Source organism: Protomyctophum parallelum (assembly GCF_964188405.1).
Source record: "Protomyctophum parallelum genome assembly, chromosome: 19".
NCBI classification, from domain to species: Eukaryota; Metazoa; Chordata; class Actinopteri; order Myctophiformes; family Myctophidae; genus Protomyctophum; species Protomyctophum parallelum.
Window position 1 is genome coordinate 8,081,210 of NC_139717.1, and position 17,471 is coordinate 8,098,680.

Genomic DNA, 17,471 nt, shown 5'->3' on the forward strand with positions numbered 1-17,471 from the left:
ACCTGCTATGGTGTTGAACCACTGACAGTGAAAACTTAACACTGGTTTCAACACAGCCATCTTTTTAGAGTAAATTGTGCTTCAGTATGTTGACAAGCTTCATAATTTTCCTTTCCAGCTCGATTTGGCACCTGCCCACAGAGCCAAAACTACCAGTAACTGGTGTACTGACCTTGGTGTTACTGTGCTTAACTGACCAGCCAACTGGCCTGACCTGAACCCCACACAGAATCTAGGTTGTATTGTCAAGAGGAAGGTGTGAGACATAAGACTGAACCAAACCTGGGCTTCCATAACACCTCAACAGTGCCACAGGCTGATCACCTCCATGCCACGCACCATTGATGAAATGATGTGTTCAAAAGTAGCCCAGACCAAGTATTAACTGCATACATTAATATACTTTTCAGATGGTCGACATTTCTCGTAAAATATTCTAATTCATTGGGATAGGATTTATTTTATTTTCATGAGCTGTACGCCATAATCATCAAGATTAAAACAATAAAAGGTTTTAAATACTTCACTTTATGCACAATGAATTGAGAATATATGAAAGTTTCACTTTTTTAATTATATTACGGAAGAAAATGAACTTTTACAAAATATTCTAATTACATGGGATGGACCTGTACAAGCTCACGACACGCTGAGCTTGTCCCTCGCTGCGAGCGTGCAGAGTCTGCAGACGTTGTGGCTGGAATACAGATGTGCTTATGCTCGGTATGATGTGCACTGCCAGACCGTAGAAGATGAGCACGACATGGCATCGTAACGCAGCGAGCGGCTTTGGGATTGTTAGCAAGCCAATTATTTCCCCTTCGTTTCCGCGCAGCATTTAATCAGGCAACACTCTGGGCTGGGCTAAATTAAGTCCCAATGTGTTGTTTTTGGTTTCCCATAATATCGGTCTAATCGGAGAAGAATCACGTTTGATGTTGTTATTCAGGCTCGACTCAGCCCACACGCGCACTTTATTCCTCTTGGTATTGTTCATAAATGTGTTTTTTTCCCCCGCCAGATTCACAGTTCTGATCAGCATTTTAAAGTGCAATCAAAGGCTGGTGTTTAATATTCATCTTTTTGGATTTAATCGCTTAAAGCCTTAACCCTCTAAGACCCACATTAATTTCTACTTGCAAAAAATTGATTTCAACCTTACTACTACTTTGTACTACTAGGACTAAGACTAAAAAAATGTTAAAATCCAGGACACTTCTAAATTGATAGAACTGTATTTCTTTTATAGATAGAAAGTTTTAACATACGTCACAATACTACTTTTTTACCTCCAAAAACTAGGTACGTAGCAAATAGCTAAACCTAATAATTCAATATTTCAGTCGTTCTTTCACAGAGAAGCTGAGATTTGACAGTTTGTAGCGGTCGACAGTACTTGCACACCAATAGGCCATTTATGGCCTACTAGTGTGCAACAAGTAAGTAGGCACTCGACAGAGTGCAGTTCTAGTTTATTCTGCATTTGAGCCACGGACTACCATTTGTTGACATTTTGCCTCTCAGGCCCAAAACTAAAGAATATTTTGTTGTCGTTGAATAAGATTTTGTCCACAATTCCATGCTGTATTGATGTTGTGAGATAACAGGCAAACGTTGATCAAAATAACAATTCTTAGTAATACAGTAATACAGACAATAATTTGACTCTTGAGAGCGTGAAATGAAACCAAATGAACCCGTTACACTCTCTCCGCTATGCAGCGGTTCACGGGGGGTTAAGTGGTACATTGAACAAGCACTGTAGTGATGTTGACATTTCGGGGAAATGCCAACATCAGCCAGTCATATCGATACACCATTATGCTGATCACACTTACAATGTGTACTGTGTGTGCGTGTGTGTGTGTGCGCATGTGTGTTCTTGCGTGCGCGTTTGTGTGTGTGTGTGTGTGTGTGTGTGCGTGTGCGTGCAGACATTGAGCTCCTAGCGGCATGCAGAGAGGAGTTTCACCGCCGTCTCAAGGTCTACCACGCCTGGAAGTCAAAGAACAAGAAACGTGGAAGCGCCGAGACAGAGCTGCAGCGCGCGCCAAAGTCTGTCACCGATTATGGTAAGTAAGGGAATGTACAGTATGATCTACTGCAGGGTTGAGTAAGGGCATGTACAGTATGATGGTGGGCAACCTGTACGATGTAGAGGGCCACTATAGGTCCAAACTCACTCACGAGGGCCATATTGCATATTTCTGTCGTATCAAAAATAGCAGATCTACAAGCTCAAAAATCTACAGCGCTGCGACGCTACAATGGGATTTAAATCCTGAAAAATGCCTTTAGTTATAGCTGTTATGTTAACTTTCTGAACTTTAAATGCAAATACACATAAAAACATTAAATAAAAAGACAATATAATTCTAATACTATAGTCATTCAGCTAACTAATATAGACTGAAGTAATTAAAGTTTGGAATTGTAACGGGTGAAACAAATAATATATCAATATCTGGATATTAACCTGCGGGCCGCATTAACCCATTCTGAACGGGAACCCATTTTGGTGTCAGCATCATGTTATGCTTTAGCTATTGAAAAATAGCAGATCTACAAGCTCATAGCGCGCCACCGAGTGGCGCGCTACGAGCTTGTAGGTCTGCTATTTTTGAAAAATCGAAGAACGACTGACATTTTTAGAATCTGATCTCAGGTCAGAATGGGTTCATCAGACCAGTGTGTGTCCAGTGGAAACCTCGTATGAATCTGATCTCAGGTCAGAATGGGTTAAATGAAGGTGTGGGCTGCATGTGGCCCCCACCTAGTGGCATATGTGGCACATAATTTGTGTTAACACTAATTATGCTAGATGTGTATACACGTCTTTATGTCCTTTTTTGAGTGCTGCAACGGAGTTACGTGTGTGGGTGGGTGGCTGGCTGGGTATGAGAACGAAAACAGCATGCTTGTTTTTCACCACCTGTGCGCAACCTAACACACACACACACACACACACCCACACACACATATTAACTGTATATATGATGATTTCGGGTGTGCCAGTAGAGTACAGTACAGTACAGTAGAGGGTACAGTAGAGGGGCCGGCACATGGTAACTCTGTCATTTCTCAACCGTTTGGGACGCGGGGCACGGACGCGGCCCGGCCCCCTGGGTGCGTTCCTGTTGGTCCCCCCGGGAACCCCCACACGGAGTTGCCCCCCTGGGTGCGTTCCTGTTGGTCCCCCCGGGAACCCCCACACGGCCCGGCCCCCTGGGTGCGTTCCTGTTGGTCCCCCCGGGAACCCCCACACGGAGTTGCACCACTCACTTCACACGGGTGTGATTTTATTGATGTAAAAAAAAATCATTTCTGACTTCAGCACGCACCTCGCTTGGAATATCAATGCTTGTAGACTGTAGAGAGTCATAAAACGAGGTAGCTTGTGGTACTAAGGGAAAATTATGCCTTCCGGTTTTGGGGGGTAATGGAAGTAAAAATACTGGAAATTGGAAATATTCAAGTAAAGTAAAAATGTTATAAAAAAAAAACCCTCAAAATTGCAGGAAACAATAGCAGATCTACAAGCTCATAGCACGGCACTGAGTGCGTGAAAATGTGGCGCAAATCTTTGAATATATATTCTTTCAGAACGTTTTTAACTCACATCTTTACTTCTAGGGGGTCCCTGGAACAACATATTTTCAGATCGGTGTCGGTGGCCATGAAATAGTTTGAAAACCATAGACATAGAAACAGGTTTTTCAGAAAACTGAGTTACTTTCCACCACTGGGAACCGCCGGACACTACAGTTCCACTACACTGCGTGTGTACCAACATGTTAAATTCTTGTTTATTTCTTTTCAATTACTACTTCAGTTCATATAGGTCAGTTCTTCTTGCTCCCTGAGGTTTCTCCAAGCATCTTCCCAGTGGCGTTGGGCATCGCGGTAGCCTCCGGCGATAATTAACCCATTCTGAACGGGAACCCATTTTGGTGTTAGCATCATGTTATGCTTTAGCTATTGAAAAAATAGCAGATCTACAAGCTCGTAGCGCGCCACCGAGTGGCGCGCTACGAGCTTGTAGATCTGCTATTTTTGAAAAAAATCGAAGAACGACTGACGTTTTTAGAATCTGATCTCAGGTCAGAATGGGTTAATCAGACCAGTGTGTGTCCAGTGGAAACCTCGTATGAATCTGATCTCGGGTCAGAATGGGTTAACATTCTCGGCGAGAGTCTTGACAGCGTAGCGCGTAGACCGCTGGTGCTGTGGGGCGCTGCATGCGCACAGCCAGACGAAGGACAAGACACAGCACGTGGTCCATGCTTTAACCCATTCTGACCTGAGATCAGATTCATACGAGGTTTCCACTGGACACACACTGGTCTGATCAACCCATTCTGACCTGAGATCAGATTATGAAAATGTCAGTCGTTCTTCGATTTTTCAAAAATAGCAGACCTACAAGCTCGTAGCGCGCCACTCGGTGGCGCGCTATGAGCTTGTAGATCTGCTATTTTTCAATAGCTAAAGCATAACATGATGCTAACACCAAAATGGGTTCCCGTTCAGAATGGGATAACATATCTGGATATTTTTTATTTCTTATTGGTTAAAAAAAAATATATATCATACTATAATTAACCGAATGTCTGAGTGTGTGTCTGTGTGTGTGTCCGTGTGTCTGTCAGAAACAGTGCCGTAACTCCTTACTGCCTGCACCAATCACTCCCACTTTTCACACAGGCATTGACCATATGCATATGGAGGGCGTAACGAAGCCCTTTTTTCGATTTGACACATTAATGATTATTAATTCATTTATTAGTAAATTACAAACGCACCCGGGCGCAGTACCCTTCACGGCAAATATCTCACAACGGGTAAGGACTAGTATATATAAAACACAGACAGAATGAACCGCTTTAAACCTGGTCCATCTTCGGGACGAAACGATACAATTTGCGGGATTAAATGGGACTTTTTGTTTTGTTTTGCGGGCGGGAGCGGCGGACTAGGCAGTCACCGCGGGTGGTCAAAAATAAAAATCATTGCGGGCGTGGGCGGGATTGGTCTGAAATTCAACGGGAGCGGGCGGGAACGGGACCAATAAATCACGCAGGGCTCTAGTTCCAAGGCCAGTGAGTCAATGTGATCCCTCCATCTGCGCCTTGGTCTGCCCCGGGGTCTCACCCCAGCGAGATGCTCGAGGGGCATCCTAAAACAGATTCCCGAAAACCACCTAAGCTGGCTCCTTTCCAGGCGAAGAAGACTCTACTCCGAGTCTTTCTCGCGTGACTGTTGTTGCGGCAACATGTCATAAAATGAATAAATAAAAACGGCCGATCCACAAGCGACCAGCCGCTTTTCTTTTTTTTTGGCGATGAATTGGAAATCCGGGGGTTATTAAAACGCAAGCCGCTTCATGGCCTCACTCCCAGGCCTTTATTGACGACCACGTCGAAGCACTGTTGACTTCGTCGGCTATGACAAAAAATGTATGTTACCTATCAGGATGTATTAGGATGTTGATATTCATTCATCAGCCAACACTCCCCACTCACAGGTAGTACCCCCCCCCCCCCCCCCCCCCAGAGAGGACGTATATGGCCTTAGTCCTACTCCTCCTCCCAGCCCAAATCACACCTTGTCTATTTCAAACATGACTGGGGGGTCATATTTTGACAGCAGGAATTGCCTGTCATAATTTGACCCCCCAGTATCAGGATGTATTAGGATGATGATACTCATTCATCAGCCAACACTCCCCACCCACAGGTAGTACTATACCTTTTTTTCACAGACGAATTAAAAAGTGAAAATTTAATACGACTAAAACTATACTAAGACTAAATATATTATTGACAGTTTTGTCAACAAATAAAAGCTATATAAAATTGTTGAGGGACTAGCGGAGACACGTTGTGAGCGGCTCTTTTCAGCATGCAACCATGTGTAATCAGCCATTACGACACCATCAAAAAAAATCACACCCCTGTGAAGTGAGTGTTGCAACTCTGTGTGGGGGTCCCAGAGGGGTCCCCGGAAGTTCCAGACTCACAGGAACATGCCCAGGGTGCCGGCCCGGTTCCGGTGTGCCGCCCTGCGTCCGAAACGGTAGAGAAATGAGAGAGTTACCATGTGGTGTCCCCGGAAGTTCCGGACCCACGTCCGAAATAGTTGAGAAATGGCCGCCACACGTCCGATACGGTTGAGAAATGACTGAGTTACCATGTGGGGGTCCCCAGAGGTCACTGTACTGTACTGTACTGTACTGTACTGTACTGTACTGTACTGTACTGTACTGTACTGTACTGTACTGTACTGTACTGTACTGTACTGTACTGTACTGTACTGTCACACCCAAAATGATCATACAGTTGTGTGTTAGTGTGTGTGTGTTAGGCTGCGCAACAGTGACACTTGGTTGTGTAAACCAACCAAACGGACTGACACCCGATGTTCGTGCTCGGACAGACCCAGGGACAGACCCAGCCAGGGACAGACCCAGGGACAGACCCAGGGACAGACCCAGGGACAGACCCAGGGACAGACCCAGGGACAGACAGACCCAGGGACAGACAGACCCAGGGACAGACCCAGGGACAGACCCAGGGACAGACCCAGGGACAGACAGACCCAGGGACAGACAGACCCAGGGACAGACAGACCCAGGGACAGACAGACCCAGGGACAGACCCAGACAGGGACAGACCCAGACAGGGACAGACCCACCCAGGGACAGACCCAGACAGGGACAGACAGACCCAGGGACAGACCCAGGGACAGACCCAGACAGACACACATGGCTCCTTTAAAGGTCGAATGTCACGCCCCTCGGGAGATAAGAACGGCTATCTTTCAATGCTATCATGATGATGACGTCAGAGTGGCGATGAGCTTTCCCCATTGTCTTCTATGCGGGCTTGGTGGCAGTAGTAGCATAGCAACTTATGCTACTATACTATTTTGGTTTCACATTTTGCTTCATACTGGGTGAAAGTCTCATTCAAAGAAATATTTTTTCGCTCGAAAATCTTAGTTACAAGGACATTGAGTTGGCGTGTTTTTTGTTTTAGGGTAACTGTTGCATAATCGCAATTTCGCACTCGAGTCCCATGCCCCGGCCATCTATCTCTCTCTGTCGCCCGCTGACATGCCCTCAACCACGGCTAAGTTCAGCCTGCTCACAGGTTGAGTAGCAGCAGCACTTAAAAAATGCTAAAATGCATATCCGTCTTCAAATATCTTATGTACCACAACATTGTTCAAGTGAACTGTGTGTCTGTGTGTTTATGCTTATTCATTGTAATGATCATTATCGCTATGATGATTTATCGCCGCGCCGCACCGCTCCGCATGACAGCATGTAGTCTACAGTAGCCCGTCTCAGATGCCCCCTCTCACCGCCGACTTTTTGTGCAATCCTGATAATTCTGTACTGCTCTTCTATGAATTGTATCATGAATATATCAAATAAATCAAATCAAAGAGAGAGGCATTCGAAAAGGCGTAAGCCGCAAAAAAATATCTTAAAAATAAAAAAAAAGAAAAAAAGAAAAGAGAGGCATTCTGAGGCCGCGGACAACCGGGGCGGTGTGTGTGTGTGTGTGTGTACTCAACTTGTCAACTTTTAGCCGTGGCTAGTGCATGTCAGTGGGGGACAGAGAGCTAGATGCCCGAGGCAGATTCCGTGCCATTGCATGTGTGTGTGTGTGTGTGTGTGTGTGTGTACACACACACAGGCTCATTATCTCGGCCGCAAGACTATGCCTCAACTCGGCTCGGATAACCAGGCCGATAATTCATCGTAGCGATATTGATTATTACAATGAATACAAACATAAACACACTATAGTTCACTTGAACAATGTTGTGGCAACTGACTACGGTATTACAGAGGGGTGTGCATGTCAGCCTGCGGCTGAGAGGGGAAGAAAGAAAGGGAAGAGAACAGTAGTCTGCTGCGGCGCTGAGGGCTCTCAGAGCGGGGAACGTGGGACTCGAGTTCCGAAATTTGCGCTTGTGCTGCAGTTCCCCTAAAAAAACCCACGCCAACCTCAATTGCATTCTAACTAAGAGTTTCGGGCGAAAAAATATTTTTTTTCAATTACATTTATAGCCAATATGACGCTAAATGTACCGTCAAAAACGCTAGCCTGACCTAGTAGCCACTTATTGCTAGCGCCGTAGCCCGTCGCGAGCGCTCTCAAACTGCATTTTTGTTGACAAAATCAACTGTAGATTTTTGTAGACTAAAATCATGTTATTTAGTCGACTGAAACTAGACTAACATAAAACTGAAACATTTCAGAGGACTAAACCGTGACTGAAACTAAGTGGAATTTTATTGAAAAGCCCCAATTTCATGGGACCGCGCCCACGTAAATATGCTTCCGTTGTTTGCCCCTCAACTTCTCTGTGCGTACAGAAAATAACGCAGGTCTCATTGAAAATGAATTACTAGGCAGGGTTGAGTAAGGGGATGTACAGTATTACCATTTGAAAGGAACTTTACTCGTTTCTCAAACGTACAATGTAACATTGTGTGAAGTAGAAAACAACAAGAGCTTAATCGAATTGATGATATTCGTACTGTATAAGAAAAACACGAACTAAATTGAAAAGGTAATAGAAAAATCATCAATAGCTGCAGCGATAACTTCAGTAGCAGTGTGCCACAGTTGGATGCCTGCGTCAGATCCTCTCTCTCTCTCTCTCTCTCTCTCTCTCTCTCTCCCCATTGTTCTGTGTTCAGAGCCATCAAAGCATCTCTGTTCACCAATAGCATCACCACATCCTCTTATGCCATTGAGATCTGAGAACTGATTTTACGAAATGTCTTCTAAATCAGTTTTCTGAAAAACCTGTGTTGCTGTGTCAGTGGTTCTCAAGGACCCCAAAAATTATATGTAATTGGCCGCCGACACCTATCTGATGTTGTTCCGGAGAACCCCCCAGAAGCAAAGATTTGAGTTAAAAACGTTTGGGGCACGGTGGCACAGTTGGTAGTGCTGTCGCCTCACAGCTAGAAGGTCCTGGGTTCGATTCCCGCTCGGGGCGCTGTGGGTGCTGGCGGCGTGTTTCCTCCTCCGCGTCATCAGTGCCCATACCCGAAGGCGGGGTTGGTGATAGGGCCTTTCTGTGTGGAGTTTGCATGTTCTCCCCGTGTCCCCTAGGGTAGGTACCCTCACAAAAACATGCAGTAATCCTGGTCTCTATACTGCCTCCCCCTGGCCAGCCGGGGCGCCTGATGGAGGGGAAAAGGAACTGGTTGGAATAACGTGTTCCTTCCACGCGCTACGTCCAACCAGGGAAACTCCCCCCTGTCAGGTGTAAAGGAGCAACTTAGACACTCAAGCATGAAGGAAGCATGAGTTAAGTCCGTTGCTCTCCCCAGGTTGGCTGAGGGTGTGTATAGCCCAGGATCACATTAGATGATTGACACAGGGGTGAAAAATGGGTTACAAAATCGTGGGATAAAAATAAAATAAAATAAAATAAAAAGTTTGCTGTGAAAGAATATATATTCAACGATTTGCACACATTTTCTACAAGCTCAGCACCAAGTGCCACACTATGAGCTTGTAGATCTGCTATTTTTCAATAACTAAAGCATAAAATAATGTTTATAGTTGTTAAACGCTAAGGTGACACAGAATGGATGTGTTCCATGGTCTTAATGGGTTAAGCCAAACGCATGACGTTGTCATGACTACAAAGAGCCCTTATTCCCCGAGACCGTATGCACGCACGCTTTTATTTTGACGCAAGCTAGAGCCAAATGATTGGAAATTGATCCCACTCGCACCACTCCTTCCCATCTGTGTCTCCCTCCTTCACTTTATATTTAGTTATTTTTATTTTTGTTTCATGCACACAAAGTGCCTAACCCAGAGCCGTAAAAACAATACGTGATAATAGCAGATCTACAAACTCACAACGTGTTGATATGTGACACGTTGTGAGCTTGTAGTCTTGTAGCTTGTAAGTCTTCAACAAAATATTCTGTCTTCTCTCTCAAGCCTGCCAACAAAAAAAGGTTCCCTTCCTAAAGCATAACTCAAGTTTTTTTATTCAGCCAAAATAAATCAGCATAAATGGATTGTTTGCAACAACTACAACAACGAAAGAAAAACCAGAAGGGAACAATACAACTAAAGATGAAACTCAATTTCAATGCATGCTGTGCTGTTATTTTGAGGGCGCACTCTTTTAATTATTTTGTTTTCATGTTGCCAGACAACAAAACAACAACATAAAAGCAATTTCACCTTCTGTCGCTCACACAATAGACTCAGTCTGTCTGTGGCTGTGGAGTGGCATTGTACTGTGTGGTCTCTGTGTCCAAGGATCCTGGATGGATGTACTGTGTGGTCTCTCTGTGTCCAAGGATCCTGAATGTTACTGAAGTATATTTTCTAGCAACTTAACCCATTCTGACCTGAGATCAGATTCTAAAAATGTCAGTCGCTCTTTGATTTTTCAAAAATAGCAGACCTACAAGCTATGAGCTTGTAGATCTGCTATTTTTCAATAGCTAAAGCATAACATGACGCTGACACCAAAATGGGTGCCTGCCCGGAATGGGTTAAGAGAGAAGAGAACGGAAATATACTTCATTACCATACACACACTGGCATCTTTTTGTCTTTCATTTAAATGATACTTCACAATAAGCAAAGCTTCTACACTGCAGCTTCTTTTTATGAGTCAACAATACGTTTGTAATATTCTCTCCTTTTCCTTTCGGCTTGTCCCTTCAAGGGGTCGCCACAGTGAATCATCTGCCTCCATGTCACCCTGTCCTCTGCCTCTTCTTCTCTCACACCAACTAACTTCTTTCACTACATCCATACATCTTCTCTTTGGTCTTCCGCTAGTCTAGACTCTAAGCCTCCTGCCTGGCAGTTCCAACCTCAACATCCTTCTACCGACATACTCTACTATCCACAAGATTCCACATGTCCAAGCCATCTCAGTCTGCTCTCTCTGGCTTTAGCTCCAAAACATCCGACATGCACTGTCCCTCTGATGTACTCGTTCCTGATCCTATCCATGCTTCTTACTCCCAGAGAGAACCTCAACATTTTAGTCTCATTTTATGGCAATACGTTTGTAATGTTTGTTTAATATAAGCACAGACTGTCGTTCTCTGTAAATGAGAAACATTTTGCTCCTCCTGCTCCTGAGCAGCATAAAGTAACCTGCTAGGGGAAATGAATGACAAATCATTAGAATCTGATCTCAGGTCAGAATGGGTTAAATAAATACTATGTTTACTTCCAGGTCGTGCGCCGCCTGTGAGCAAAGCATGTAAGTTTGGTACTGCACCATGTTTGATGCTACTAACAGCACCACAGCACTGAAAACCCTTCATTAACCCACAGATAATGGGAAAGGCTGGCTGGCTGGCTGGCTGCTTGGATGAGTGGGTTCTGCTGTGTGTGTGTGTGGGGCAGGAAGCTAACTTTTTTTTTTGTTCATGTCCATCAGCCATAGTGGTGGGTGGCTCAACCCAAATCACACCAGCTGTTAAGGCTGCGTTGTGAGCCAAGCTCATTCTTCCATCAAAGAAGGACTTGCAAATGATGCCTGCCGAGACAATTAAAGCTCTGTTATACTTTGCTGGCGAAGACAGCCGATCCGCAAGCTCATATTATCGTCGTGATGTGTTGTGACTTGTGAGCTTGCAGATCGGCTATTTCCAGCGTGCGACGCTGTGGTAAATTGTAGGCATGCGCCTGTCAATTTAGATCAATTCTGATAAGCTGACACGGTCGTAAGAACAAAATTGACCAGTGTGCATGTGACATGAATCCGATAATTTAGTGTGCACACTTATTTTGTGCGCAAATATGGATAATTGGATTTCGATACGCATCAGTTTATATGAGGCCCAGTGTGTAATTGCAAGTTGTTGAGGACGGTGAAGTAACCTTTTTGCTCACTGGCCACAGAGCTCGGTTCATCTTAAAATTCACCATTGATTTGCCATTCACTTTATGCATGCGCATACCCTCTAAAGAGCAGAACCTACCTAATGTCTTGTCTCCCGCCAAAATGGCACCCCCAAAACATAATTTCAGAAGAGAACCTGCCCTTCATTATGATAGTTGGTTTCCTGCAAAAAAAAATGTCCCGGGTGAGAAATGTTCTTGGGGAGTGGCTGGTCGATTTCGTCCATTGCTTAGCAGAATTTGGCCTATTGCATTTGGTGGCCACTTCTTACACTGGGAATATAGTAGGATTCTGGGAACATAGTTTTTTCGTTCTTCTTCCTGGTTTCTCGGTTGAGGTGACGGGGGAAGGATTTGTGTGGAATCGTGGCTTTTCCGTCAAAATCCACAAATCCGTTGCGCTCTGAAGCTGCTCAGCTCAGAGCGTGATGGCAGCTGGTGCAGGCGCCACGGGGCAGGTATCTGTAGGATCCTGGAAGAGCCATGTGCAGTATACTGTATGCCTGGCAAGCAGCCTGAACTTCCATGAGCACTGCAAAACAACAGCTACTGGCCTGCAGGGTTCAAAACCTGTTTCCTCTCTTCCACCTACTGTACCTCTTAGTATTCAAAACAAATGTCTCTGTGTGAAACACACACCAAACAGAGGGCTTTCCAGTGGTAATCACGTTTCTTACTTCAGTAAAAGCATCAATACTGCAATGTAGAATTTAGAAATACTTAAGTCAAGTGCAAATACCTCAACCAAATTAATTAAGTTACTTTACACCACTGGGACTTTCTACCTTCAAGCATAGTGTTGGAATGAGAAGAGACAATGGGCTCATTGTTCCATTCTACCCGGACTCACCCAAACGCACAGAATTGCAATTCTGTACATTCTGTACATACACGCCTAGACATCAATTCTGTACATACACACCTAGAAATCAATTCTGTACATACACGCCTAGAAATCAATTCTGTACATACACGCCTAGACATCAATTCTGTACATACACGCCTAGAAATCAATTCTGTACATACACACCTAGAAATCAATTCTGTACATACACGCCTAGAAATCAATTCTGTACATACACGCCTAGAAATCAATTCTGTACATACACGCCTAGAAATCAATTCTGTACATACACACCTAGACATCAATTCTGTACATACACGCCTAGAAATCAATTCTGTACATACACACCTAGACATCAATTCTGTACATACACGCCTAGAAATCAATTCTGTACATACACGCCTAGAAATCAATTCTGTACATACACGCCTAGACATCAATTCTGTACATACACGCCTAGACATCAATTCTGTACATACACGCCTAGAAATCAATTCTGTACATACACGCCTAGAAATCAATTCTGTACATACACGCCTAGAAATCAATTCTGTACATACACGCCTAGAAATCAATTCTGTACATACACGCCTAGACATCAATTCTGTACATACACGCCTAGACATCAATTCTGTACATACACGCCTAGAAATCAATTCTGTACATACACGCCTAGACATCAATTCTGTACATACACGCCTAGAAATCAATTCTGTACATACACGCCTAGAAATCAATTCTGTACATACACGCCTAGAAATCAATTCTGTACATACACGCCTAGACATCAATTCTGTACATACACGCCTATAAATCAATTCTGTACATACACGCCTAGACATCAATTCTGTACATACACGCCTAGACATCAATTCTGTACATACACGCCTAGACATCAATTCTGTACATACACGCCTAGACATCAATTCTGTACATACACGCCTATAAATCAATTCTGTGCATACACACCTAGAAATCAATTCTGTACATACACGCCTAGAAATCAATTCTGTACATACACGCCTAGACATCAATTCTGTACATACACGCCTATAAATCAATTCTGTACATACACGCCTAGACATCAATTCTGTACATACACGCCTAGACATCAATTCTGTACATACACGCCTAGACATCAATTCTGTACATACACGCCTAGACATCAATTCTGTACATACACGCCTAGACATCCGAAGTTTGGTAGAGCCGACTCAACCCTGTCCGAGTTGTAACCCGATAAGGACAGAGTAAATTATGTCAAATTCCAACTCACCCAGCCAGACCCAGCCACGGAGAAATAGCATTTACCTGTACGCACTAGTGAAAGCCACACCTCTGTCACGTTCAAAACAGTAGTCGTGTAATGTGTGCAGATTTGGGGGTCTTCTAGGCGTGTATGTACAGAATTGCAATTCCGCGCTATTTCGGCGTATTCCTGTGACATGGGGTTGTTGCATGTCTTTGCTTTCGCATACCTTTTGGTGAGTGGCGTGAAGGAGGCTTGATGGTGGAAGAGTGTCTTGCCCTGTACTGTTGGTTTATATATTGTTTAAAAAAATACAATTATTGAAGAGATTTCATGTTGTACTCATTTGTGTCGTTTTATTGAAGGAAATAATAATAATTAATAATAATCTACCATGGGCATGAGCTATGTTTTACTTGTGTCTTTGTCTGTATGTGTGTCGCAACTTCTCGAACACATAATCTTATGGAAATAATATGAAATTATTGCAAACCAAATTGTTTTAGGATAACTGTCACTACGTTAGGGCACATCCCCAAAACAAGTTTAGCTGCAGTGGAAATCACACCCGGTTGTTGTTATTATTTTTCTTTCATTTGAAAAGAAAAGTAATGTCGAGGTTTAAATCATCAGTAAGATGAGGATGGTTATTTTGTAAGCTTATTACTTCCAACACTCGCAGATGAAATGATCCAACAAGCCAACAAACCTCAGCCTCCTCCTGCTCTCTCCTCTCTGGTCCCTGATCTTGTCGAGAACCCCGCATCAATCTCATGTTTTGCACGGATACGGTTTACTTTTTTTTTTACACAACCTTCTCAAGCCAAGTAATAATAATAAAAAAATATATGTTGCTTGTTGCCCTGATTGGTGCTGCTACTACTACTGACTAGAATTTAGAACTCCAATCTCTACTCACACCACTCTACTCACACAAAGATATCCCATTGAACAACCCTAGTCTAGAGCTTTGAACTTGAAATGATCACCAGCTCTGATTAAAGTCCGTTTAGCTCTCTGTGTAATTATCTCACTGAGGAAGGCTCCGCTCCCAAATGTATGTTGCTGTTGCTGCTGCTGCTTGCTCATTAAATAAATGCAGCCTAAAAGGAGTAAGGACTTATCTCCTCTTTAAATGAACCACACAAACCCCAGCATCTCTATTGTGGGGCGTAAACGTTAAATAAAAATCTACAAGCTCACAACGCATCACTTTGTGAACTAAAGTTTGAAATATATTATGGTTAAAGTGGTTTAAAGCGGAGCTAAGAGCGAGTGAGGTTCCAAACAGAGCTAGTACAGCACTTGGTTAAATGTACTTTGTTACTCTCCACCGCTGCTAAGTGCTTGTTAGCGTAACGTTTGTGTTAACGGCGCTATGTCTCGTCGTATCAACGCAGCCCAACAGAACCCCGTCATGGCTGCTCCGCCCATCCCGGCCCGGCAGCACGAGGTGGCCATGAACCGGCAGCAGCGCTACTTCCGCATCCCGTTCATCCGCCCGGGGGACCAGTACAAGGACCCCGGCGGCAAGAAGAAGGGCTGGTGGTACGCGCACTTCGACGGGCCCTGGATCGCCCGGCAGATGGAGCTCCATCCCGACAAGCACCCCATCATACTGGTGGCAGGTGTGTGTGTGTGTGTGTGTGTGTGTGTGTGTGTGTGTGTGTGTGTGTGTGTGTGTGTGTGTGTGTGTGTGTGTGTGTGTGTGTGTGTGTGTAAAATGTCTTCTGAACCCCAACAGTTAGAAACAGGTTTTCATGTCAGTGGTTCTCAAACTAAAGACCGCCAAAATAATATGTATTTGGCCACTGACCTCCATCCCCCCCCCCAGAAGCAAATATTAGAGTTAAAACGTTTGCTGTGAAAGAATATATATTCTTGGCTAAAAGCTATGGCGACACAGATCCCTGGTTAACTTATGATTCCTAGGACGTCCACACACGTCCTATGAAAAGAAACCACGGGGTGCCTGGCATGTGTGGGGACATCTTATTTTCTTTTTTATCGATATTTTTTGACAGCGGCCGTTGCTAGGCAACACCTTGCTCAGCCCCTCCGGGATCTGCTTTGCTGCACGCGCAGCCATTCACTTCCTGGTTCACGGCCCCGACAAGCTCCGCGCAGATTGATTAATTTATAATGCCCATGTTCTGTCCTAATTTCTGACTTCATGATGTATCTCGGTTAGAATATTAACGCTTCTAAAGAGAGATCTCTTTACACTGGCGATGTTGTAATGGAAGATTTCCCCTCTCGCTTTTGGGGGGAAATGGAAGGTTCTCATCTGCTTGACACTCTAGACTGATCGATCTATCAAGCTATTTTTCTGACTCCTTATCTTCCGTTCCAGGGAAAGACGACATGGAGATGTGTGAGCTGAGCCTGGAGGAGACGGGCCTGACGCGGAAGCGTGGGGCGGAGATCCTGCCCCGCCAGTTCGAGGAGATCTGGGAGCGCTGCGGCGGCATGCAGTACCTCCGCCTGGCCATCGAGAGCCGCCAAGCACGGCCCACCTACGCAACGGCCATGCTGCAGAGCATGCTCAAGTGAGAACGCGGAGAAAAGAGAAATTAATAAAAAATAAAAACCCATGAGGAGACCGGCCGCCCGCGACCAGGGCTTCTCTCGCTACAAGCAACTTAAGGGACGGAGCCGCCCACCACCCCCAGATACCTAATAGCACAGTGGTTCTCAAACACCACCCCCCAAATGAGTTAATGTCCATTTTTTTGGGCCGCGGACCACCATCTAAAAATATTCTGTGCCAGGAGCCCCCCCCCCACCCCCTCCCTATACAAGATTTGCTGGTAAGATGTTAAAAAAATGCTCCAAATTTTAACATTTATTTTCAAGATTATTTTATTTTAATAGCCAATGTACACAGGCTCAGAATAATTTGGACAGAACATAGCCGAACGATAAGCTCACAACGCATATGTTTATTTTTATTTTTTTTATTTTCATGAAGGCTTTCCCCACGATACTGATGCTGGGGTTCAAGTTGTTAAAATAATTTCCCAGGGGATCCCCGCGGAACCCATTTTGAGAACCACTGCTGCCGAGTGACATGCACCCCCCCCCCCCCCCCCCCCACCCACAAGGTGACCACGACGGGCCTCTCTCGCCGCGGACAACTTAAAGGGACGAAAGCACCACCCCACCTAGCTACCTGTAAAGCAACCCAGACCGCCATTCTGACAAAACCTACCACACCACTGGGCTTTGAGGCTCTGACTCGAGGCACGACGTTTTCCCTCATTGTCCCTTAGTCCTTTAGTCACTAAAGGACTAAGGCCTATGAGGATATATACACACACAAAAGTGTAGTGTGTGTATATATCCTCATAGGAGGGGGAGGGGGGGGGGGGGTCATTGAACCCTATGGAGGAGAATCACACGTTGATTTTGTTCAACCCTCAAGAATTATGCTTATTTTCCGTAAGATTTCTGCAGTCTG

At 44.6% G+C, this 17,471-nt stretch overlaps 1 protein-coding gene across 10 annotated transcripts in view; it reads left to right on the forward strand.

Moving 5' to 3' along the window:
- LOC310876594 (unconventional myosin-VI-like) overlaps nucleotides 1-17,090 on the forward strand; it is a 165,234-nt gene extending 148,144 nt beyond the window's left edge. For 7 of the 10 annotated variants that reach the window (XM_083790160.1, XM_083790164.1, XM_083790167.1 and 4 more), the window contains 4 exons: nucleotides 1,935-2,072; nucleotides 11,248-11,274; nucleotides 15,412-15,639; nucleotides 16,365-17,090. In XM_083790160.1, the coding sequence (XP_083646286.1) occupies nucleotides 1,935-2,072; nucleotides 11,248-11,274; nucleotides 15,412-15,639; nucleotides 16,365-16,564 (593 nt within the window). In that variant the 3' untranslated portion in view covers nucleotides 16,565-17,090. The remainder of the gene's footprint in view (nucleotides 1-1,934; nucleotides 2,073-11,247; nucleotides 11,275-15,411; nucleotides 15,640-16,364) is intronic. The other 3 variants (XM_083790163.1, XM_083790166.1, XM_083790161.1) reach the window with 1 other exon arrangement.
- Nucleotides 17,091-17,471: the final 381 nt, after the last annotated feature.